General features: G+C 36.5%; 1 protein-coding gene across 6 annotated transcripts in view; it reads right to left on the bottom strand.

The window, feature by feature from the left end:
- MTREX (Mtr4 exosome RNA helicase) overlaps positions 1-27018 on the bottom strand; it is a 136109-nt gene that overhangs the window by 3428 nt on the left and 105663 nt on the right. For 4 of the 6 annotated variants that reach the window (XM_033852861.2, XM_073802118.1, XM_073802121.1 and 1 more), the window contains 6 exons: positions 25818-25928; positions 24247-24435; positions 19780-19943; positions 14308-14413; positions 11165-11221; positions 9826-9988 (listed from right to left, as the gene is read on the bottom strand). In XM_033852861.2, the coding sequence (XP_033708752.1) occupies positions 9826-9988; positions 11165-11221; positions 14308-14413; positions 19780-19943; positions 24247-24435; positions 25818-25928 (790 nt within the window). Of the gene's footprint in view, positions 1-9825; positions 9989-10025; positions 10186-11164; positions 11222-14307; positions 14414-19779; positions 19944-24246; positions 24436-25817; positions 25929-27018 lie in introns of all 6 variants that reach the window. The other 2 variants (XM_073802119.1, XM_033852862.2) reach the window with 2 other exon arrangements.

The raw sequence follows: 27018 nt of genomic DNA, 5'->3' as shown, positions 1-27018 counted from the left end.
CTCCCATTAGAAGGTCCATGGAGTTCTTGGAGAAGTAGGGTCAAGACTGACATCTCACCTCCACATCTACACACATCTTACAATAACCCTGGCCTTCTTATTATAGGAGAGTAAAGTAATTAATGTTTATAATAAGACTTAGGCATCAAGGAAAGGTGAAATAAGGCTGAGCATGTTTCAAGAAAAAAGGGTTAGAAAAGGGTTATGTCCAACATTTTCTGAGTACTTACTTTGTGGCAGGTCTACAATCTATGTTTTGTGTAAATTTTCTTGTTTGACCCTTACAGTTCCATGAGACAAGTACTGTTATCCCTATTTTACAAAGAGGGAAAAGAAGCTCAGAGAAATTATAACTTGACCAAGGTCAGAGTCGGGAGTATATGATGGAGTCAGGATTTAAATCTAGACAGTTAGATTCTACAGCCTAAGCATTTAACCATATTATACTATAGTACCTCACAAAAATGATTTATCTATATTTTCTATAATAAATGTATTACTTTCATAAATTTCAGTTTTAATTAAATTCAGTTTATACATTTAAAATAATCGAGAAAAAATTGTAAATATTTAGTAAGATTTTCAGGTCATACTCTAAGCTCCTCACTTCTGTTATAAATCTTCATTGCCAGGTAATGCCAAAGAATTTGCAGTAATGGGTTTCAAGAAGTAGGAAGTAGTGGCAATTGGCAAGTAGGATCCAGTCACAAAGAGTCTGTTTTCTTAATTCGGCAATCAGAGTAATGACTTGTGATAATTTCAGTGAAATGGGGGACTAGGTTACTATGGCTCAAGAAGGAAATGGGAGGTAGGGAGTTGAAGATGGTCTATTCTCGACTACTCTTTCCAAGCCTGGCTTGTGAAAGGATTGAGGGATTGAGGATGATGACGACAACAAGATAACTTACTAAAAAATGATGGCAGCAGCTAACACTTACTGACTACTTTGTGCCAGGCACTGTACTAAAGGCTCTACATGCATGATATTAACCTCACAATACGAGATAAGAGCTATTATTATTACCATTTTATAGCTAAGGAAACAGGCACAGTTAAGTAACTTTCCCAGGATCATTCATCTAGTGAGTGGGTAGGATTTAAGACCAGGATATATATGCTCTTGCTCTTAAACACTGTATGTTATGTTGGTAGCTGGAGAAGACGTGGATGAGAAATATAAACATATTCGTATGCTAAAATGGCAGCAGAAAGGATGTGACTCAAGACTGCAAAGGTGCAGAAAACAGTGGAAGGCGGCCCTGGAACTGAGTGCAATTTCCTCTGAAGAGGAAAATAAGGGAAAGGATATATGCCATGAATTTCTAGGTTAAGACAGGCCTAGTGGCATCTCCCTTTCCTCTGAAGCAGGAGTGATCACCTAGAAATCTGGGGCAAAGTTGAGGTAGATGCTTAAGAGAGCAGTGAGGATCTGGAATTGCCTCTACGAGAAGTCTCAGAGCCAGAGAGAAGTCCTGCATGGAGGACATAGTCTCTGGACGTGGACCAGGGATTACATGCATGATGTTAACCTCACAATACGAGATACGAACTATTACTCTTCCCACTTTATAGCTAAGCAAACTAAGTAGTAGATGGCATCTACTACTTGAGGGACTGTACTAGCAAGCTGTGGGCAAGACTACATGAGGTAGTGTTCAAAGTGTACCCAGCCGGTGCTCAACAGTCTCTCCTCCTCCTGCTACTTCTATTATTACTAGGTTTAATGTGATTCTGAGGTTACAGACTGTGGCTTTTGATGACACCAAATCATACAATTACTCTCCAGCAGAACTCTGCTGTGAAAGTACAGGAATAGAGAAAGTGAATTATTAGACTGATCCAGGTTGGTGGTGCATAAGGCAGATGGGAAAACAAGAATATCAGTTGCTTCCTAATTCTCTCTCCATGACTAGAAAAAAGGAACTGTGGTTCAGAAGGAAAGTTCTCTAAGCAGTAGCTGTGTCCTCTCCACAGCAGGTCTCCAAGAGAATGAGGAAGCAGCTATGTGATATCTACCTGGTGTTTACTTCCTGTTACTGAGACAACTCATTCTGACACCAATAAACTATATTAAGATTTTGAAAATTAACAGAACAAACACTGCTGCTTTTACTAGCAACCTTTAACAGAAGAAAATAGTGATTTCACTGAAGATGTTGTTTCCAAGTAGGAGGAGACTGTCGTTAGCCACATCCAACATTCTACTACCATTTTACAAATGAGAAACCCTAGAGGTGGTTAATGCCTTTCAGGTTCAGGTTAACAGTTTTACATCTAGGTTTAGAAAAGAAATCTGACACCCTCATTAGAAAAGGCAGAGATAACCGTATTAGCCACCCTTTACAGCAATGGCTTCCCTTTAAACTTTGAGGCTAAGAGTTCATGGAAGAAGAATCTTGGACCTTTACAAGCTGAAACCTTTATAAAAGTTGAAGATACTAGTTTGTTTTTGCTGGGACCGTGGCTGAGAAAATTATGAACAGACAGGACCAGGGAAGGAGAAAGCTCAATTAATGGCCTAAATGAGGAAGAGGGAGAGGGAGGGGGAGGGGGAGGGGGAGGGGGAGAAAGCAGGTCTGAATGGCATCTGGAGGACAGTTACCTGGGTGAGACAGGATAAAAATGCACAAAACAGCCTGAAGTTGCAATGGGGGAAAGGATGGGGCTGAAATCAAAACCATGAAGCAAACACAACCAACCAGCTTTACAAATATGGGTAAGAAGAGGACTAGCCTATTCCCTAGGAACAGGAGGCTGCCAGATGGACACCAGCCACTGTAGGATCAGAAGGGAGCATCTCCTAGCTCCACTGGTAAATTCATGACTTGAGAAATGGATAGCACCTTTATCTCTTCCCCTGGATGAGTGTTGCAGCTCCTACTCCCTCTTCCATTGGGCCCCCATGTGCAGGCACAAGCGACACAACAAGGGCACGTAAGGAGCCTATCCCCCACCCACTGCATCCCAGGAGGAACGGTGCTCCTCTACTGCTTAAAAATCTTTTGATACCATTAATGCAAATGCTAGTAGGAGCACTGGTGAGTCTGTTTCAGTCCTGATTCAAACATAAGGTTCTGGATGGTCCATGTGTGATATTTCTGTATTAGGATAATCACTTGTAGACCCTACGTTTTATCTTTAAAGGTGGTATTTCACAAACTTCAGTCATTAGCGTATCACTCATTTTTGCTGTAACACTTTTAACTTAAGTAAATGAAAGCTGCTCACTTATTTTTTATAAATAGGCCATAATTATAAAAACAACGGTTACAAAAACAAAACAATGCTATCAATTCCAGCTAGATACTATTGCCAACAAAAAGTTGATCATATTATAGGCATCTCAAACTCAACAGTTCCCAAAAGTAAACTCAATACTTTCCTTCCAAATCATTTCTATTAACATATTAAAAACTTTAAGTTTACTCTTCTATAAAGTGGAGATAACAAGAATTCCTATACCTAATGGGGTTATTGTGAGAAATGAATGAAATAATGCATGTAGGGTGCTTCACAAGTGTCAGTAACACAATAGGAGCTCAATAAATGTTGGCTATATTTGTTATTTCTGTTCTCAGGTGCTAGGGATGCTGAGCTCCAGTCCTGCTCTCACTGAAAGAGGAAATACAGTCGCAGTAACTTCTGGGTGTCTAGAGACAGGGTGGGGGCTGGAATGGAGAAGGTAATGAATATTGCATGACTCATGCAGCCAGATATTAAATGTGTATTTTGCAAACACTTCTATTTGAAGAGAATTAAATTAGGTAATGGTTAAAAATGTAAATATATATAGGACTTTAAAAAGGAACAGAGTGTATTTCACAGGTCATTTAGAATTGAAAAGAAATCCTTTATAAAACTGCTGTGCAGGGCATCGGAGAGCCAGGTACCCTGGCTCACAAACTCTGTTTTGACTGATTTCAAATGTGTACTGGGAATCACAGATAACCTGATATTGTTTTGGTATTTCTACAAATTGAGAAACTCATGTTAATAGCCAGGATCTGCAAAAGCTATCAGAGGCCCAACCACATGAAGTATATTGCTAAGATAAGCTAAAGAAACTAAACGCACATCTAAGCGAGCAAACACTGCCACACTTTGTAAGCACTCCCACTCAATTTCTGGAAAATGAGATCTGACAGTTTCAGATGACATGAGAACAATTAAGAAAATGAGGCCAGGCGGTACAGGGTTGCACATACAATGGCTGTGGCTGCTGACCTCAGTCTTGTCAACAAATCACCGTGTGTGTACAAACACTGTCCATAGCTGCCTGCAGCGTAAAGGGGATGAATGAAGCCTACCATGAAGAAGTGAATTACCCAGCATACCTACGTACTGCAGTTCTCTGTAATACAAGGGTTCTCCTTACTCCCAGTTTTGAAAATCATTCCGCCTCATCAATTAGGACCACCTAGATTAAGTGTTAGATAAGAGATACAAAGCTATTACCCATCCCCCCAGGCTATCTGAAGCTCACCAGAAACAGAAACATACACACTAACAACCTAACGGTTTGTTACAAATCTTTTTTTCTGGTCTTGCCAGAGTGTAAAGCAAAACTGAATTCTTACTAGTCATTGCCCCCCTTTTTTTTTTCTTGCTGTACACGGGCCTCTCACTGTTGTGGCCTCTCCCGTTGCGGAGGAGCACAGGCTCCGGACGCGCAGGCTCAGCGGCCATGGCTCACGGGCCTAGCCGCTCCGCGGCATGTGGGATCTTCCCGGACCGGGGCATGAACCCGTGTCCCCTGCATTGGCAGGCGGACTGTCAACCACTGCGCCACCAGGGAAGCCCTAGTCATTGCCTTTTGAAGAAAAATTGTGGTAAAATACACATAAAATTTACCACTTTAAAGCATGTACCCCAGTGTCACTGCCTGTTTTTATCACAGTGAAATATAATTCACATGGCATAAAATTCACCCTTTTAATTAAGTGTACAAATTCAGTGGTTTTGGGTATATTTGGAATTGTACAACCATAATCACTATCTAATTTTAGAATCTTCTTATCACTCAAAAAGAAACCCATATCCATTAAGCAGTCACACTACCCCCTCCTTCCACCTTCCCCCAGCCCGTGGCAACCACAAATTTACTTTCTGTCTCTACAGATTTGCCTATCCTGGACATTTCACATAAATGAAATTGTACAATAAGTGGCTTTTGTGTCTGCCTTCTTTCACTTAGAACCTTAATCTGGTCAAAGTTCATCCATATTTTAGCATGAATCAGTACTTCACTTTTTTTTTTTTTTTTACAGTAGAATACTGTCCCATTATATGGATAATACACAATTTATTCATCCACTGATGGACATTTGAGCACACATGCTTTAAGGGTAATCTTATAAACATCAAGCTCATGAGGTTCTTAAACAACACCATTCTAATTGAGGATGGAAATCAACACATTTCTTTATCTGGAGAGGTATTTATTTCTACCTCCAGCTTTCTGGCATTTGCAAAAGTGGTTCCCCACAGTTCACGCCCTGAATTTGATTTAAAACTCCTATCTAAGTGGTTATTGAGGCCTGAGGTTAGGATTATAATTATATTTTCCTGCAATCATTTACCACTAGATCCCAGCTTAGGCTGAAAACATTCCTGGAGGGCAGAGACTGTTGCTTTCACTGCACCCAGCACAATTCCTGATCCCACTAGGGTCTCAGTTAATTATTCATTAAATGGGTAAGTATCAGGTACTAATTCCTAAGTCATTTAGTACTAAAACTGTGCCAAACTTTAAACACAGAACAGATACATATTAATAGAATGTTACTCTACTATTATTAGCAAAAGTATTTTGAAATAACAAATCCATTGGAAAATCCCTTCTAACACTGATGTACCGTCTCCTAAGAAAGGGTAAAACTATGCTAGTGCAAAGGCAGTTGAGAAGACCATGCGGTGGGGGCAGAGAGTACGAATGTGCCAAACAGCATTTGCTTTAAAAATCTAGGACAGGGACTTCCCTGGTGGCACAGTGGTTAAGAATCCACCTGCCAATGCAGGGGACACGGGTTTGAGCCCTGGTGCGGGGACGATCCCACATGCTGCGGAGCAACTAAGCCCGTGTGCCACAACTACTGAGCCTGCGTGCCACAACTACTGAAGCCCATGTGCCCTAGAGCCTGCGAGCCACAACTACTGAGCCTGCATGCCACAACAACTGAAGCCCACGTGCCCTAGAGCCTGTGAGCCACAACTACTGAGCCTGCGTGCCACAACTACTGAAACTCGCACGCTGTAGGAACCACATGCTGCAACTACTGAGCCCGCACACCACAACTACTGAAGCCTGCGCACTCTAGGACCCGCGAACTGCAACTACTGAGACCGTGTGCCACAACTACTGAAGCCCGCGCGCCTAGAGCCCATGCTCCACAACAAGAGAAGCCACCTCAATGAGAAGCCCACACACTGCAACAAAGAGTAGCTCCCGCTCGCTGCAACTAGGGAGAAAAGCCTATGCAAAGCAACAAATACCCAACGCAGCCAAAACCAAATCAAAACAAAAAAACCTATGACAGGCAGAAGTACAGTAAACACTTTCAAGTGATAATTCGTCATAGGAGCTTTCCTGATGACATGTGCTTAGTGGAAAGCAAATCCTTCATGCACAGTGAAGACTACAATATTGTTTTTGTATAGACAGAAGTAAATAGTAATGGCCCTGTCTAGGTTACAATGGATCTACTACAATGGATCAGTAGACTGAAACCCCGTATCTGTATGGGCTATAGCCCATACAGATATATTTTTAATTGTTATCCAAATTTAATTGATGGAAATAAGAAACGATTATATTCTATCATTTTTTCCAGGGTGGTAACAGGGCAATAATTATTTATGTGAAGTGTTCAAAATTCCTCAACTGAATCACAGTATAAACTCTTCTCTTACATCAGACGTCCCCCAAACATATGGTGTTAATCATTACAATGTTAACTAGCTCCAGCTAATGTTTGAAAAATACTTAAAACTACTCCTGAGGCTCATGACATGACATGATCAGACACTTGACCAGAGCACACTAAAAAGTTCCAATGCAGTCATTTTCTGCCTGTAAAAATAAAGACACACTATACTATGGGCTAGAGCTTTGATTATAGTATTTTTCCAATTATATAAAGCATGTACAGTAACAAGATGAGGAGAGAATGGCTATTCTGAAATGGACGAACTAAACAACATAGTAAAAACAAAAAAAGGGGGCTTCCCTGGTGGCGCAGTGGTTGAGAGCCGCAGAGCGGCTGGGCCCGTGAGCCATGGCCACTGAGCCTGCGCGTCCGGAGCCTGTGCTCCGCAATGGGAGAGGCCACAACAGTGAGAGGCCCGCGTACCGCAAAAAAAAAAAAAAACAAAAAACAATATCCTAAGTAAATCAAGGTTCTCAGTTATTTTTTTGCTGTTTAATTATATAATTTGCTTTTATGAGCTTTCCCAATTTTAGAAAGAAAAGGTATAGCTGGTATAATGGTACCATGAAAATTGTGTTGATGTTAGACCCAATTTCAAGTTATAAACTGAATCCCTCAATTTTTAATCTTAGATTTCTCAAGCAAACTGTGACACTGAAATAACCTCAAGGAATTGAAATAGATTTCAGGAACTGAAACAGATTTCAGGAATTGCTAGTATGTTGTGGAAAACATCAACTCATAGGTGGCAGAAATACAAACCGTCAGGACTTCCCTGGTGGCGCAGTGGTTAAGAACCCGCCTGCCAATGCACGGGACACGGGTTTGAGCCCTGGTCCGGGAAGATCCCACACGCAGCAGAGCAATTAAGCCCGTGTGCCACAACTACTTAGCCTGCGCTCTAGAGCCCACAAGCCACAACTACTGAAGCCTGCGCGCCTAGAGCCCGTTCTCTGCAACAAGAGAACCACCGCAATGAGAAGCCCGCGCACTGCAAAGAAGAGTAGCCCTCACCCGCTGCAACTGGAGAAAGCGCGTGTGCAGCAACGAAGACCCAACGCAGCCAAAAATAAATAAATTAATTAATTAAAAAAAATACAAACTGTCTTCAATTTAGCAGTTTAGGATTTATCTGCCATACTGCGGTAACTTTTTCATTTAAGTACAAAGAATAGAAAAATAATCCACAAAGATAATTTTATAAGGCTTCCTATATTTCTAGGCCTATTGTCCCTTCATTTTTCTTAAACAAAACAAAACAAACAGTGCACCATTATTGTTTTATGCCATTGTGTTCGCCTTCTCAGAGAAGCAGATATACAAATATGAGCTATTATATTAACAAGTCGTAGAATTTAGGCATAGAACAGTAATTAGTTTCATCTTTATGTTCCCAAAAGAAGTTAGACTGAAGAGTGGTGATGCTGTACTTGATTGCCTTTGTGTGTCTGAAACACACAAGCTGTCATACATCTATCTGGGTTTCTGCGTGTTAAGCAATGTTCACAGGTGAGATGAGGATGTCATGCTCTCTTCTCACAGCCTCAACAGTAGCTACCCACCATCAATTATTATAGACCTTCTTACCATTCCTACAAGCATAAATTTTCAGTGGATAGAGATGGTATAATTTTAGGTAGTATTTAAGAAGTCTCTAGGTGGTCCAAAACTCAAAGATAAGGTATTATGGTTCTTAGATGAAGTTATCAACTATCACGTGCTTGTAGTCACAGAGGCCAGAATTCAAATCATAGTGCCATCATGTAGTACATACACCTCCATGACCTTGACCAAATTATTTACCTTTTAAAAATCAGTTTCCTTGTGCAAAGTGCAAATAATGTCTACTCTGATGTGCTACTTTGGTGATTAGATCTAAATTATATAAAATGCTTATTAGCACAACTCCTGGCACACAGTAGTTACCTAATAAATAATGACCATCCTGGTAACAGAATACAGTATTCAGAAAAAGATTTTGGGACCATAATACTAATAACCATTTAATGGAGGCTTAGAAATAAACTTTAGGGAAAGGACTAAAACAGCACACCATAATTCAAAAATAATATACTATAAACTATAATATTTAAAACCTTAAAACCCATTAAAATTCAATGTAGTGAAGTAAAGGCTCATAGTTGATTCTGTTGCAGAGATTCATAAACTCAGTAATCTATTAGTCTTTAATAATATTGGGTAAAAAGCATAGTATACAGGGTATGTTAAAAATATAATTTTTCTCAAAATAAAATTTTAAATGTTCTTATAATAAATATCTATGAAGTCCAAGCTCATTTATTTTAATTTTTAAGAAAGTTTGGTGCAAACACAATTCACCATTATAAATATCTACAATCTGCGTAAGCCAATCTTTTTGCAATGAATACAGCATTTCTAAATATGGTTTTCTTTAAATATTGTGCTTATTATTTGCTTCTTGTAATTCACTTATAATTAATTACTCCTTATATATTCCCTTTACCTTTACTTCTTCATTTAAAATTTTTCTTCAGTTGAGTAACAGTTCTGATTGATTTTAGAAATGCAATGATGGACAGCATATTTAGCTCTGCTATTTTTTGGTGGAATTGCATAGCAAGCCATTAGGTTATTACTAAGAGAATAAAACCAAAAGTAAAAATACCCACATAAATAGGCCTTATTTGTGATTGCAGAGACTCTGGCACAGGATTATAAACTGTTATAATGAGCAGACTGAGCTTATTAAATAATACAAAGGATTCGTGGAGAATATTTTTGATTTACATAGGCAGAAGATTTCCTTTTATTATCAAAAATTAAAAATAATATATTATTCTTGTTTAGTAAATCAATGCCATCCTAAGTATATTTCTTATATCAGAAAGAAATATATGTGTACAAAATTTAACCATACCTTCAAAGACATCTGTCATTTTGCAGATATGGGCAAATGTAGCTCCAGTTGCCCAGGTATATACTACATCCATTAAGTGAGGTTTAAATGAGCTTAGGTAAGTCTCCTCATCAATTTCCAATTTGGCTTCTGCTGAAACTTTTGCAATTCTTTTAGCACATTCCTTTGAAGATAAAACATATACTTAAAAAATTTCTTACTTATGATCTCCCGTATCACTTTTTCTTTAGGTTTCCAAAGTCAGTATTCTACAAGGTTCCTTTTTCTTCCTAGGTAGTAAGTCTGCAATTTGGATATTCTGCTTCTAAGTAGCCACAGTGCCTGTTCCACTGCTGAGTAATCAAACAGCAAAGTTTTCCACTACATTAATTAAGAAAAACATATCAAGAGCATGATTTTCACCCAGTAATACCTTTTCTACAAAAACCAAAACTCTTCATTAAAATTACTAAACAGTAACATTTAACTCATCTCTAATTGTTTCATTAAGAAAACAAAGACAATAATAACAAGCCAGACTCAGAGAAACATAAATCCTATGGCAAAATGATGCTTTTTCTCCAACAATGCTTTAAAAAATGTAAATCTTAATATTTCCTTTTCCTTACAATAGGAAGTTAGATTTCATTCTTTTCTCCTTGGTAATCAAGAAGGTCAAAAACTCCTGGGCCTATTAAGACTTCCCTGATTCTGGAAGTTTAAATTTCTTAGTAATATTAAGGAATGTTAAATGTTACATTAAAGGGGACTTCTTTTATGATTCACTTTTCATTCCTCTCTTGCAATGTCTTATAGTTCATCTTTCCCTGTCTGTCTAATGTTGAAAAGATAGATAAAACCATTCTTCCCAAGAAAAATAATAAAAGAGACCAATTCATTACTATAAACTACTGTGGCTTTGAGGATCCAGAAATAAATCATTTCTTAGGCTAAAACAGATTTTAAAACCTGATTTTAAAATTTGTTGTAAACTGAGATGGAAAAATGTATAAAAAATTAAGCTAACTAAATCTATCAAGATGCTATTCTTAACACCAAGGAAAACGATGCAGACACTGAACTGTTGGTATAGCCTATCTACACCATGCAGTGTTAAATCTGTACTCACAGCAACTCTATATAACTTAACATTTTGGTGAGGGAGAATGTCTAATTTTTAAAAGAAAAATTACAAATGATGTTATTAAAACAGCAGTAAATGACAAGACTAACATCAAATGATATATTTAATCCTGAAGGAAGCTGTCTCTGTGGAGTAATAAATATTATGATTAGACTGTCACAAATGTTTATTTCACAACATACTATTCATAAAATATGTAGTTCAAAAAAATCTTACCTGCATTTGACGAAGTGGTCCTGCTAATTGCTCTGTTAATTTGGGCATCTCACTAGACTATGAAAGAAAAGGAAGATTGTATGTAAAACCCAAGTTTAAAATGCAGTATATACTATCTGCTTTTATAAACAAAACAAAGCTTTCATGATATCCATTAATTTCAAATTATAAGACCTCAGTCGTTAGCATTTAGAGTTTCTAATCAACTTAGTTTGTGTAAGCAAAATTACCACTCCTCTCATCCTGAATTATACTATTCTCTTATATTTCAGAAGAAAATATTACACTGCTAAATTTGCAAAGTGTGCTAAACTAGCTATTTTCTGTGCCCATAAATGGAACTGGAGAAAATATTGTAAACATGCATAGTAGTTTAGTTACATCAACATTTATAAACTGTTGTATCATACTTTGATTTTTGAAACAGTTTGGCTTCTAGGCAACTCCCACTCTGTGGAAATTAAAAATCTTGGATAAAGAACATTAGAAAAATGCCCTCAATTTTAGTTTTACCCAGATATTTCTAGCTCTCTAACCACTTTTAAAATATTTAAAAGTTTAGATAAGTTTCAGTATTCTTATTATTGTCTCCCCACTAGTGAAAAGTCTATCAGTTTCTCAATTAGAATAGTAAGAGTTTCAGGTCTATTACTAACTAGTCAAATAAACTTGGACAAGCTGCTTGAATCCTGTTAGTTTCTTACACAGTCAAAGAGAATAAGTCAGGTCCTCAAAACCTACAGACTTGTGATTAGAATAAAGTTATTATTAAGGAACAAATTTTGACAAAGATAGACTTACTATACAAAAATAAAATTATTACAAGAAAGGTATGTATGTATATATGTATATATATATGTGTGAGACAATTTAAAGTAATTACACGTAAATTTTTAAAAAGCAACTATAGGTTAGTTGCAATAGATCTGCCTTTACTTTGAGCATCAGTATTTATATAGGACTTGGTTTTGATTTGTATCATGAATGAACTACACATCTCAGTTTAGTGAAAAGTACACAAGTACATGTCTTTGACATTGTGTCCATTCACGATCAACAGTTACTGATCTCTCCCTCTCTCCTGGTCACTGTAAGTAGAAGGCACTGGTCCTGATGTAAGTAAGCTATGTTTCATTTTACCAATATTCTCCTACCAGGTGAGTGCAGTTTGCTCCCTATCTCTCTTTCAGGTCTCAATTCAAATGTCACTCTATCAGTGAGGCCTCTTCTAATCACCTTACTTAAAATAGTAACCCCAGCCCTCGCAACAATTTCTATCTGCCTCCTCTGCTTCACTTTTCTCCAAAACCCTCATCACCTTTTGTCATAATGTGTGTATTTCATTTCTTTATTGTTTATCTTCATCAACTAGCATACATGAAAGTATCATGAAAGCAAAAGTTTCTGCTGTCTTTCTAGTGTCTAAGTATCTGCATTGCACATAGTGGGTGCTTAATAAGTATTTGTAAGATACTTGATATTTATATTGTAAATACTGTGTAATCTTTAAATTACTTCTAATGATACAAAAAATAAGGGGGCACGGTATTAGAAACAACAAGCTTTAAAACAGAAGGTATCAGCATTTATGACAAGTATCTTACTATATTTACCTTCCTTTCTGGCTAGAAAACATACTTTTAAAGTATCAACAGAATTCCATGGTATTTTCAGTACAATTACCCATTTTGATGTTGAAAGGCACCACACCACAAGAATTGATGACACTACATATAACACAGTGGGGCTTCACTGAACAAATCTCAACTACATTTAGTGACATCTTGCCCCAAGATTCAAGAGTTGTGTTTTGGCTAGGCCCAACTCCCATGAAGAGGTAACATACATGGCCTCTCAGAAGACAGGATTTTTTTACTGCCACATTAAAAAAAAAGCACAGTATAAGAAATTAGCCACAAGACAAAGTCTGACACAGGCAGAAGATCACCAATCTCCAAATAATTTCTAAACCTTATATCTGTTCAAAGAAAACTGGACAAACATTCTAAACAATTATCTTGGAAATTAATGTAATAAAATTTTGAACCTAAGGAAAACAACAGCCAAACATAATATTTTGTAAAGGAATGCATTCCTCACATGCAAATTAAATTACTTCATGGGTGCACAGCAGGTATTCTTACGAGAGCATAAATCATTTTTGGATTACTGTCCTATTTGTTATCATTACCACTGCAGTTGTAATTCTGATCTGTAATCAGAGAGCTGAGAGAAAATACCTACCTACTCCAGTAAGTTATGTATTTGATCTGATTAATAAATAAGGAAATAGTTAATGGATAAACAGATCGACAGCAGAACTGCAAAAGAAATTTGTCTTACACAATTTACTTTTTTAAAAGTTAAACTAAGTGTATATGGTAAAAGGTTCTCTAAAAATTTATATAGTAGCAACATTATTTTTAAAAGGTAAATGTGATTGTCTTACTCTTATTTTGCCAATTTTATAAACAATGAATAAAGTTTTGAATTTGAAATGTGAAACATGCATTTTACTTTTTAAAATAAATCATACTGGCTTTTGCAATAAAGTAAACGATGATAGTGTCCTTCTGGTCCATCCAGCATTTCATTTTTTGATTTCTTAAGAGCTGGTGAAAGTCAACTAACTACTCATATGAAAAAGTTACTGCCAAGCCAGTGATGAGAATCGTATGGCCATTATCTCAAATCTTGCCAATGAAAACTAAGACTTCAGCCTCTAGTACAATCAGCTGCCTCACAGTTATTCTCCAAAATTGAGAAGAGGAATGTTAATTCGACCTCACTCCCTTTTCATTTTTACTAGTTTTGCCTAATTTTACCTTTTCTTTTTCCTTCTAGACTGTCTGACTAAGCTAGATCTTCAAATAATGCACTGGGTTATAGAGCAAATTTTTAACTTGGAATCTGATTAATGATGATTGTCTATAAATAAAATTCTAGTTTACTTTCTTTTCTAATAATATACATTTAATTATTTCTCTCTTACTAAATTTGGGTTATAGTTACATTGATTTCTAATAACATTACCTATAATATGTAAACATGCAGGCATATTTTAAAAATTAAAAAATCCATAATAATATTAAATTATAAGACATGTAAATTAACAAATAAGATGTGCTAAACTATTAACTCACATTCTCTTGAAACACAAAGCAGCTTAGTAGTGCCGTTGCCTGTTCTGCTGATAGGTCATTGAAAAGGCCATTAAACATCATCTCAGTTAGAAGGAGCTCATCAGCACTATACCGCCATAAACAAACAAACAAAAAAGAGTACACTCCAAATGTCAGAATATAAAAACATGCATATGTACCCACACATCCTTAAGATAGAGTTTTAAATAAAATATGTTATTTGAACATAAGGACTCGTCAGTGAGGAGTGACAAAGATTTATTTAACTAAGGAAATGGCAGGTCTTTATATTTACCAATATATGAATAATAAACGTGAAATGGGTGTTTCTTATAAAGAGCCCATTCTAGCAAATACCAAAATGCAGATATTCATTGAAATAAAGAATCATTTCTTAACTCTCAGAATACCAGAAAAATTAGTCATTAGCATTTATTACCTAGGTCCAAGGACCTTTTAAATGGTTTTCAACTCAATTATTTTACAAATAATTTAAAAAACAGACAATGAAAAACAACTTTATAGAAATCTTAATTAGAATGTACCCATAGCAGACACACATTTTATTCACAGTTTCCTAGTGCTGAGAATGTTATAAATTGCTGCTCATTAAGACTGTTATCTATGAATCTGGAGTATATCCATCTAGTAAATACAATTTCTGATTTCAAACATATCTATAATAGGTACTAGCTTATCATTACTTCTGTTTCTTCTTGCACTTGCATGGTCAAAACATATTACTGACTCTAGATTTTAAATACCTCTCTTTTAGGTTCTAGCTTACCCTTACTTTTGGTTCTTCTTTTGCATCATCTAAATACAGTATTTTACTTTTTTTTTTTTTTTTTTTTGCGGTATGTGGGCCTCTCACTGTTGTGGCCTCTCCCACTGCGGAGCACAGGCTCTGGATGCACAGGCTCAGCGGCCATGGCTCATGGGCCCAGCCGCTCCACGGCATGTGTGATCTTCCCGGACTGGGGCACGAACCCGTGTCCCCTGCATTGGCAGGCGGACTCTCAACCACTACACCACCAGGGAAGCCCTAAATACAGTACTTTAAAAGACTATGACAAATCGTAATTTCACTGAAGAGAGAAAGGTCATCTTCTTTGCTCCATAATTGTACATTTTCACATTCAGATTTTTAAAAAAAATTTATTTTATATTGGAGTATCGTTGATTTACAATGTTGTGTTAGTTTCAAGGGTACAGCAAAGTAATTTAGTTATACATATATCAATACATATATCTATTCTTTTTCAGATTCTTTTTACATATAGGTTATTAGAGTATTGAGTAGAGTTCCCTGTGTTATACAGTAGGTCCTTGTTGATCATCTATTTTATCTTTAGTAGTGTCTATATGTTAATCCCAACCTCCTAATTTATCTGCCCTTACCCCCCAGCCCACCTTTCCCCTTTGGTAACCATAAGTTTGTTTTCAAAGTCTGTGAGTCTGTTTCAGTTTTGTAAATAAGTTCATCTGTATCGTGTTTTAGATTCCACATGGTGTAAGAGATATCATATGGTATTTGTCCTCCTCTTAGTTCACTTAGTATGATAATCTCTAGGTCCATTCATGTTGCTGCAAATGGCATTATTTCATTCTTTTTAATGGCCGAGTAATATTCCACTGTATATATGTACCTTATCTTCTTTATCAATTCATCTGTAGATGGACATTTAGGCTGATTCCATGTCTTGGCTATTGTAAATAGTGCTGCAATGAACACTGGGGTGCCTGTATCTTTTCAGAGTATGATATATGCCCAGGAGTGAGACTGCTGAATCATATGGTAGCTCTATCTTTAGTTTTTTTTTTTTAAGATTTATTTTATTATTTATTTATTTTTGGCTGCATCAGGTCTTCGTTGCAGTATGTGGGCTTCTACTTGTGGCGTGTGGCTTTTCTCCCTCTAGTTGTGTTGTGCATGCTCCAGGGCGCGTGGGCTCTGTAGTTGTGGCACGCAGGTTCCAGACCACATGGGCTCTGTAGTTTGCAGCATGCAGGCTCTCTAGTTGAGGTGCGCAAGCTCAGTAGTTGTGGCCCTTGGGCTTAGTTGCCCCGCAGCATGTGGGATCTTAGTTCCCTGACCAGGATTGAACGCACATCCCCTGCATTCTTTACCACTGGAGTACCAGGAAAGTCCCTCTATCTTTAGTTTAAGGAACCTCCATACTGTTCTCCATAGTGGCTGTACCAATTTACATTCCCAGCAACAGTGTAAGAGGGTTCCCTTTTTTCTACACGCTCTCAAGCATTTATTTTTTGTAGACTTTTTGACGATGGCCATTCTGGCCAGTGAGAGGTGATACCTCATTGTAGTTTTGATTTGCATTCCTCTAATAATTAGTGATGTTGAGCATCTATTGATGTACTTTTTGGCCATCTGTATGTACTCCTTGGAGAAAAGTCTATTTAGATCTTCTGCCCATTTGACTGGGTTGTTTGTTTTTTCTGTTAATGAGCTGTTTGTGTATTTTGGAGATTAATCCCTTGTTGGTCGAATTGTTTGCAAATATCTTCTCCCATTCTGTGGGTTGTCTTTTCATTTTGCTTATGGTTTCCTTCGCTATTCAAAAGCTTTTTTAAGCTTAATTAGGTCCCATTTGTTTATTTTTATATTATAAAAATAATAGATTTATATTATAAAGATTATAATTATTTTCATCTCTTCATCATCTGTTTTTTATCAATTTCCTTGTATTTACAACTATCTTCAGTATTTGACCAACTAAGAATTGTATCAAGGAAAATTTAGCCACAAATACAAAAGATGAAAGATAAAGTCACAAGTCCTTTTTAGCAAAATGGGATGGCCCAAGTTCTTATCACAAAACATTACATAACTAAGTCCTTTATGTTGAACAGAAAGGAGAGTAAAGTTATAAAAATCTTAAATTTTTCTTCTTGTTCTTAGAAATATATTATTCACTCACTGACTCTTGAGTGTGAGAATTTACCTAGGGTCTGAGATTTTGCTTACATGACCAATTTCACCATCATCACTTTGCCTCGAGTGCTTTTTGTCTCTTTGTGTTAATTTTCTGATTTGTGTAATAATTGCAAAAACATCTTTTTCTGTTATTTTTCTCTTTACCATGTGGATGACAAATGAAAAATTCTGAATTCTCAACTGTGTTCAATGAAAGCTGGAAAAAGACTACAGTGATGGTGTCTCTAGAATTCTATAATCAAGGTTCCATAGAGTATCTTACATTTATAAAAGGGTTTAATGGATCCATCCAGTAACTATAAGGGTGTTACTTAAAAAAAAAAAAAAAAAAAAGAAACGGAAGAAAGGGCATATTTCCTGTTTTTCGTAAGATTTCTAAAAAAGAATAAAGTAATGAACTATCAATATTTATAAACAGTAATAACTACTCAAAAATAAAGTCAAAAACTAAACATGGGTTCCTAATGGTAAACTGAGAGTTAAGTCAAGACAAAACGACAAAAATACAAATAAGGCAAGACTACTTCTATAGTCTAATGCGGGAGGCAGATAAGAAAGATAATAATCACAGAACAGCAATTTAATAGAGATTTATATAGGCAATTATGCAAAAAAAGTTGAGGAGCCTAAAATCAAACTGAAGAAACTCAAAGCAAGTTTCAGAGGATCTTTAAAAAAAATTATGCAGGAACAGGGAGCAAGGAAAAGGTCATGTTAAATAAAAGAAACACCATGTGTGGAATGTGGCAACAGACAGGATAGAAAGGGAAAGGCGAGAATACACTAAATTATGGAATTTATTCTGAAAGCGATACAGAATCACTGAGAGACTTTCACCAAACAATGACATGGTAGGATTTATGGTTTGGAAAGACTATTCTGAAAGAAAGAGTATAAAGGATGGGTTGTAGAGACTTATAAACAGGATGTACCTTAGTCAGTGGGAATAGTTAAAACAGCACAGAGGTAGGAGAAAATGATCATGAAGATGTGAGAAGAGAGCTAGAAGGAAGAGGAGGAATCTAGGACGACTCCCCAGTTTTTGCCTTTAGTGGCTGGGTCTTATTCAGCAAGACAGACCAGAGGGAGAGACAAATTTTGGGGGAAAGGTAACGTACTTTGATATGTGATATTGTTATCACTATCTCTCTAAATATTCTTTCTTCTAAGACTAAAACTAGCTGCAGATATCTAACAGAAATTAATTTCTATATTAACTATTAAATATCAATACTACATAACATCACAAAGAAATAATTCTAATAACATTAATTTTGGCATTCAAATCAGTAGATTGGTATTATAGTCTAAATTTAATCCTGGGTAAATTATTAGCCTTATAGTGCCTAGGTTTCTTTAAGTACAGAGTAGGAAAACTTAATTTTATCACAGCTTAAAGGAAAACTACAAGCCTGTAGGCCAAATCTAACATGAAGAAACATTTTATTTAGCTTGCACAGGGACTTAAAAAAATAATTTTGAATTAGTATCTGAACATTTAAAAATCAAGAGATTTCACCAAAAAAAAAAAAAATCCGGATTTTTGACTTTTCTAAGTTGAATACTCTGGTATCATATTATTCTGTAATAATTAATTGGGGCTGGGTAGTCGCTGCCCCCTTTTGGCGGCCTAGAACTGTCCTGTTTGCCACAGAATCTTGGCCCCTGCCGATATCTGAATTCATATCTGAACCAGATGATCAATAAGAACAGTATGAATAAGTCTTCATCAAGAATATCCAAAACCATCTACAAGGCTTGTAATTCTTTGGCCCCATCCATTAGGGCCTTGGTGAGAACACAGAAACTGTTTCAAGATGTCTTTTATGGACTCATCGAGAATAATGGTCATGGCTATGGCAAAATAAGTATCTTCAAGATGATGGCAGTCAAGTGGGACCCTGAGCCAGAACAACTTAAAGAGCCCTTCCAGCATTTCGGACCCACAGAAACAATCGGAGAGAATGAAATGACTTCCGTTTTAAGTCATTTAGTTTTAAGGTCATTTGTAATGTGGTAAAAGATTACCAAAATAGACAACAGCTTATATCCAATTTACAAAAGTTTACATCCAATTTCAAGCTGTGGCCTATAATATGCTATACTCTAATACCCTACTGTTAGACCAAAACTTTACATAAAAAAGGATAATGATTATTAGATTAAGTTTCAAGGTGGGAAAATGTTCATAATTGTAAAAATAATTAAAAGTATACAAAAACCATATATAAACTAAGGTTACAATTATGTAAAAAGTCCACAATGCATTAAAATAAAGAAAAAGGAAACATATGAAAGTACTAATGGTGTCTGTGTTAATAAGTAGGATTCAAAAGATTTTTATTCTCCCTTTCTAATTTCTCAACTTCATGATCAGAACCTGTATTTTAATATGGAAAGCATTGTACAACTTTATATTTTTAATATAGCTCTTTTTCCAAAAGATTAATAGCCTTCATTTAAAAAACAGTATCCCATTTTAGAATCAGTTTTCTAGACCAACCAGGTTTTACCTGCTTATTTCACAAGCCACTCGTCCTTTCATCTCTATGACATCAGAAGACGTAGCAAATCCCAACCTCCTTAAAACACGTTTGCGACATTTGAGCTCATCCATTTGTAGGACAGTTCTTGCTTTCTTTAGTTCTCGCTTTGCGGATTTAATGTCTATTGCAATCTAAGGCATATAAAAGTACAAAAGAAGTTCAATAATAAAGTAAACAAAATGATATGATGTTTAGTCATGAAATGAAACAAAAAATATTATATTGGGGGCCGGGGAACGTGGAGAAGAACACAGGAGTTTCTTATTGTCCCAGGATATTACACAAGAGGAATGATGTATCTGAGGTAGCTATGACATCAACTCCAGCTTTTCATCCTTAGGGAATTAGGGGGTAACTCAGAGAATAAGGAAAGAAAGATGAGAGTATATGAATCTTATCTCTCAACTACTTATATTCCCTTATGATGTCCTGAAAAGTGTTCCTTCTCTTTGCCCTCAAATTGCGTAACAAATCTGCCTAAGCTGGAAGTGGATTTAGCAAAGAGAAGAGGTCTTTATTCTATAGACAGAGATGAATACTTAAAAGGAAAATGTTATTTTGAGGTCATCCTATAGGGTAGATGAGTTTTAAAATTCTATTAATCAGAAAATATTACATACTTTTCGACTGTGACAGAGGATGACAGTACAAGAGCAAGAAAACACTGTGATCCTGAAGTGGAGGCTTGAAGTTCAGAAAAACATGGACAGAAAAGTTTAGGGATTGAGAAGTAGAAATTCAAAGACTTTGGAATTTTGAAGATGATTTATTAAGCTTCAACTGAGGAGTACAAATGTTGAAGGCAATGATGGTGGTCAGTAACTGATATTTATTGACAGCTAACTATAAATCCTGTTTCTTCAAGTGCTTTACATTATTTCATTTAATTCTTACAGCAATCATATAAAGTAGGTAACTAATATTAAATGTGCATTTTACAGATGAGAAAACTGAGGCAGACAGAGATTACCAAGATCAAGATACTGGTCAAGATCACAGAGCTAGTGAGTGATTAAAGATGGGATTCAAACCCAGACTATCAGACTCTAGAATCTAAACTCCTAGCAATTATTTACATTGCTATGAACAGATATATTGTCATAATGCTAGGAGGATAAGAAGGAATGCTTTATATGTTAGACAACTCTATACTACCTAGCATGATCTATCAGGCCTATCAGAAAAAAAAAATTTGTCTTCTAAAATTTCTTTAATTGAAGATGTGCCCATATTAGCATAGAAGACTGTGCTAAGTACCCAGAGGCATATAAAGCTTAAAGGTTGGTAGAAGACAGTCTACTATTTAAGATTTTTATCATAGTAATTTTTATATTGATTACATGTTGAAATGTATTTTGGACATATTGAGCTAAATAAAAATCTTATTAAAATTAATTTCACCTGTTTCTTTTCACTTTTTTTTTTTTTTTTTTTTTGCAGTATGCGGGCCTCTCACTGTTGTGGCCTCTCCCGTTGCGGAGCACAGGCTCCGGACGTGCAGGCTCAGCGCCCATGGCTCACGGGCCCAGCCGCTCTGTGGCATGTGGGATCTTCCCGGACCAGGGCACGAACCCGTGTCCCCTGCATTGGCAGGCGGACTCTCAACCACTGCGCCGCCAGGGAAGCCCTTCACTATTTTTTTAAGGTGGCTACTAAAGAATTTAAAATTACATAAGTGGCTTGTATTATATTTCTACTGGATAATGCTGTTCTATATCTTTTTCTACATACTTTAAAAGAATACAGATATCCATGTCTGTAAATGAATAAATACATAGGTACAGGGGCTTTTCCCACAGAAGTGAGGTCAGCTTCCTTTTCCACTCCATACAATTAGGACTTCTTTTCCAAAAAGTACATATAAATTTACCTCATTTTTTTAAAATGGCCATGTTGATACCCACTGTGTGGATATGCATAATTCATGTATCTAATTTTCTACTGATGAACACTGAGGTTGTTTACATTCATTTGCTTTTTCAAACAATGCTACAAGAACATCCTTGTACTGCCTCACTTTGTAGTTTCAGTCCGAGAGGACCGGAAAGCTGAATCAGAGGGTATGAGCACTTAAAATGTTGACAGTTGAGGGGTCAGATTTTGAAGGCTTCCTAGGCAGGGCTAAGGAATGTCAAATTTATCCTGCAGTCACTAGGAGGTCAGGAGGTCATTAACAAAAAAAAGACTTGTTTTTTTTCCCCTAAGTTGTTAACTCTTTGTAGTTTTCTTTCATTAAGAAATGCAATACAAGGGCTTCCCTGGTGGCACAGTGGTTGAGAGTCCGCCTGCTGATGCAGGGGACACGGGTTCATGCCCCGGTCCGGGAAGATCCCACATGCCGCGGAGAGGCTGGGCCCATGAGCCATGGCCGCTGAGCCTGCACGTCTGGAGCCTGTGCTCCGCAATGGGAGAGGCCACAACAGTGAGAGGCGCACGTACTGCAAAAAAAAAAGAAAAAAAAGAAATGCAATACAAGCACATTACAGACAATGGGGGGCGGGTGGGAGTATGATTACCTACTATAATCTCACTGCCCAAACACAACCACTTAAGGTTTTCCTTTCAGTCTTTTCTGGTGTGCGTTTTTACTTTTGCTAAATTGTAATCATAGTCCACAACGATTTTAGGTCCTACTTTTTAAATTTAATGTTCCTGTATAAGCATTTTTTCCATGTATTGCAGTCTTCATAACAAGTTTATTTAGCCTGTCTTTCAACCAGACACTAGGGCCTTTTTGTTATATTTGAGTGGCTCAGATAATGCCTTTCTCTGTGGCTTCAAACCACCTTCCCTGTGGATACTTTCCAGTCATCACTCAACCAAACTCAAGTCTTTCTGTTCCTGTGTTGAAACGGTTAAGGATGATTCTGGTGGTCAGGTACGGAGTAAATGGAAGCAGGGAGGGAGCTGCTGCAATGGTCCCGGTGATAGATGAGGCCAGGATGACAACTGAGTATACTCAAGCTTTTTGTGTCTCAGTTTCCTCATCTTGAGAAGAAACCTTCATGGTGGGCCACAGCATGGTGTGCTACATGTTCACTGAGAACACACCTGCTGTGCCCAACATGGCACAGGGCCACATCATGCTAGTTCACAAAAAGCTAGAAAGGGGCAGTGCTGTAAAACTATGAACTGAACACATTACTCTATTAAGCCAAGAAGTTTCTACCTATATTATTTATTCAATAAATACTAGGCATCTACTTTATAAAAATAGATCATTATGGGAAATATGGAAGAGTACAAATAAGCTTAAATGAAACACCTGAGCCTAAGGAGCTTAAAATCTAGTTTGTGAGACAGGAAGACAAACATGATTAAAGTAGCATGTGATAAAAGCTGAAAAAGCATAATAGCAAGGAGTTATAAACTTCAAGGAGGAAGCGACATTTGTATATACAAAAGATTCTAGTTGAAGAGAAGTAGATAGTGGAAAGAAATGTATTCATTTCAAAAAGCTTTTTCTAAATTCATTATTCAGAATGGCTGTAAGAATGCTTTTACTGGTTAGAGAATATAGCTAGTTAGCCTAAAAAGGTGAACTGCTACTTCATACCACTAAGATGGCTATAATTAAAAATACAGACGAAACAAATATTAGTGAAGATGTGGAGAAACTGGAACTTTAATATATTGCTGGTGAGAATGTAAAATGGTGCAGCCACTTTGGAACACAGTTTGGCAGTTTCTCAAAAAGTTAAACATAGAGTTAAACACAGAGTTACTCACTGACCTGCAATTCTACGCCAATTCCATCCAGGGGAAATGAAAAGATATGTCCACACAAAAATGTGTACATAAATGTTCATAGCAGGATTATTCATAATAGCCAAAAAGTGGAAAAACTCCAAATGTTCATCAACTGATGAGTGGTTAAACAGAATGTGGTATATATATACAATGGAATATTTTTCGGCCATAAAAAAGAATAAAATACAAATTCTGCTACATCATGGATGAATCTTGAAGATATTAGCTAAGTGGAAGAAGGCAAACACAGAGGCCACATATTGTATAATTTTTTTAATATGAAATCTCCAGAATAGGCAAATCCATAGAGGCAGAAAGGAGATTTGTAGTTGCCAGCGGCTGGAGGGTAGGGAAAGGGGGAGGGACTGCTAATTGGTATGTGGTTCCTTTTTGGGGTGATGAGAATGTTCTAGAATTAGATAGTGGTTATAGTTGCAGATATCTGTGAATATACTAAAAACCACTGAATTCTATGCATTAAAAGGGTGAATGCTATGTTATGTGAATGACATCTCAAAGTGATCAATTTTTTTTTACTGGTAAGAGTTGATAGTTTACTTAAAAGATAGCTAGACATTTTCCTGTTTTAGCTGATGAAACCAATAAGAAAAGAAAATGAAAAATATATACTCACTTATATAGTGAAATGCTTAGAATTCTATGATAAAAGAGTTTCTGCCATACCTGTGCTTTTTTTTCACAAAGCGTATACACAGTTTCCAGATTTGGATCATTGTGAAGTGGATGAGAATACATTCGATGCTCAAAAGCCTCTACTTTCTGGATGACTTTTTTCAGTCCTTGATCTTGAATGCCCATGTCATCAATAGGATCTAATAAGGGAACACCATCAGGAAAACGTTTCTGAACTTCCTGAAACAAAATATTTAAAATTCATTTTTCATCTTACATACAAAATTAGTTAAGACTAAATAATTCCTTTTATGTTTTTTCTATGTACAGACATGTATTACAATTTATTAATAATTCTAATATTTAAAGTTTAATAGTTATGGATGCAGCACAACTTATTGATAAAGCCCATTACTGTATATTTAGGTTGTTGTAACTTCTTGCCATTATAAATAATCCTGTATTGAACATCTCAAGTGTAAATGTTTTCAATATTCTGATTACTTCTTTGGGGCTGATTCCTAGGGAGGGCACTACTGAGCTGAAAGATATAAACTTTCAAAGGGTCCAGATTCCCATCACTAAATTTTTTTGTAACATGATTTGACTATTAAATATAATGAACATGTGAGTTCAGGGAAGAGATAGGTCACTACAGGCTGGTACCCCACTGGGAGACTTTCAGGGTCTTGGATAGGGCTTAAAGGTAAGATAGGATTTGGCCAGTTAGAAATAAAAAAAAAGTTGGGAGGGAGGAGTTACCCACAAAAACTTTTTATAAAACTGCCAAGAGAATTATTCATTTCAAGAAGCCCACCCATGGACCACAGCTTAAAAATTCCTACTGTACACTGAAAGCATCCTGCTTTCTCAGATTTTAGTACATAGCCTTCACTATATAGTAAATCCTTTTCAAATATTTATTGACTAACCAACTAACGAAGTGCCTTTTTATTTTCCTACCGGAAAATAAAATTTTCTATAAAATCTTAACTTTTCCTATTGAAAATAAGACTATTTCATCCATGTATTAACTATACTATAAAGTAGTTAAAAGTCCTGGCACATGATTTTATACATAAAACTTCTTTTTTTTTTTTTTTTTTTGGCGTTACGTGGGCCTCTCACTGTTGCGGCCTCTCCCGTTGTGGAGCACAGGCTCCGGACGCGCAGGCTCAGCGGCCATGGCTCACGGGCCCAGCCGCTCCGCAGCATGTGGGATCCTCCCGGACCGGGGCACGAACCCGTGTCCCCTGCATCGGCAGGTGGACTCTCAACCACTGCGCCAACACGGAAGCCCTATACATAAAACTTTAAAATACACTCTATAGTAATTTTCATTCATAACGAATAAAGCAAAACATATTTAACACAAAATAGTGGCCATGTTTTCCTCTGTGAGCCCTCCTTTAGCCTGACTTTGTTGCTAGATTCAAAGAGAGGACAGTCTACATATAGATCTGCTGCCACTATCTTTGTTAAAAATAACTGCCACTATTGGTAGTGTTTATAGGTTTTCTGAAAGAAAGCAATATATTTAACAGCAAATCAGTTGCCTTGTTATAAACCCTATTTATATTTACATAAAATTTATATTTAATTTATAAAATTAACGTGTATACCTGTATTGATTTTAAAACACTCTGTCTATTGTCCAGTGGTCGAAGGTCTTTAGGAATGTAAAGCCTAACACTGCTGATAGCGGACAGGAGATGCACCAACACTGGAACAACCTACCAACAGAAAAGTTATATATATATATATATGTTACAACTAAAATTGAACCTGTTCAAATTCTGCCATTTCTTAAATTTAGCTTGAATTCTTAAAAGGAAACTGCATTTACAGTATGTGACAGGTATAATAAATAGATAGTAATCATTGTGGAAGCTTATATCTTAGTAGAAACTATATTTAAAAAGTGAAAACAAATTCAAACCTTTAAGTAACAGGCAAACAAATGGTACATAAAAATAAGTGATTCCCTTAACACAGAATCCATATTTTATTCATTTTTGCACCCTCAGTACTTGCTACTTTTTGAATACCTAAAAGTACTATAGCACTACAGAGGAAGGAAAGACTCCTACTTAGGTCTATTTAGGTTTAGTTGGCCACGCAAGACTCATGTAATCTCTGGATGGGCCAGAATGAAGAGCTGAAGAGAGGTATTTCAAGCAGAGAAAACAGTATACTCCATTAGACATAATCTTGAAGAAAACCTATCTTCAAACTTTCTTCCATGCTTTCTCCTGACAAGAATACCCTTCCCTCACCATCAAAAATGCCATCTGCTTTCTTTAAATTTGCTCCCTTTAAATTCAGACTCTATAAACTGAGGAGAGGTTAACATTTTCACAGATCCAACTTTGTCAGTTTATTGGTCTCCTTACCTTTACACTGATCACCACTGGAAAAACAACTGTCATTCACTTGCTGATAACAAATATATTCACTCTGTTTTACTAAACAAAATGGTATAGTGGCTGAATGTGGGTTCTGGAGTCAAGACTGCCTGGGTTTGAATTCAGTCTTCAGTTAGTTGTGTGACCTTGATCAAGTCACCTAGAGTTTTAAGCTTCAGTCTCCCCATTTAAAAAATGAGGATAAACAACGGAACAGAACAGAGAGCCCAGAAATAAACCAACATACCTATGGTCAATTAATTTATGTCAAAGGAGGCAAGAATATACAATAGAGAAAAGACAGTTTCTTCAGCAAGTGATGTTGGGAAAGCTGGATGACTGCAATTAAATCAATGAAATAACAACACTCCTTACACCATATACAACAATAAACTCAAAATGGTTTAAAGACTTGAAT

This window comes from Tursiops truncatus, chromosome 3 (genome assembly GCF_011762595.2).
Source record: "Tursiops truncatus isolate mTurTru1 chromosome 3, mTurTru1.mat.Y, whole genome shotgun sequence".
NCBI classification, from domain to species: Eukaryota; Metazoa; Chordata; class Mammalia; order Artiodactyla; family Delphinidae; genus Tursiops; species Tursiops truncatus.
This window is presented reverse-complemented; position numbering and strand designations above follow the sequence as displayed.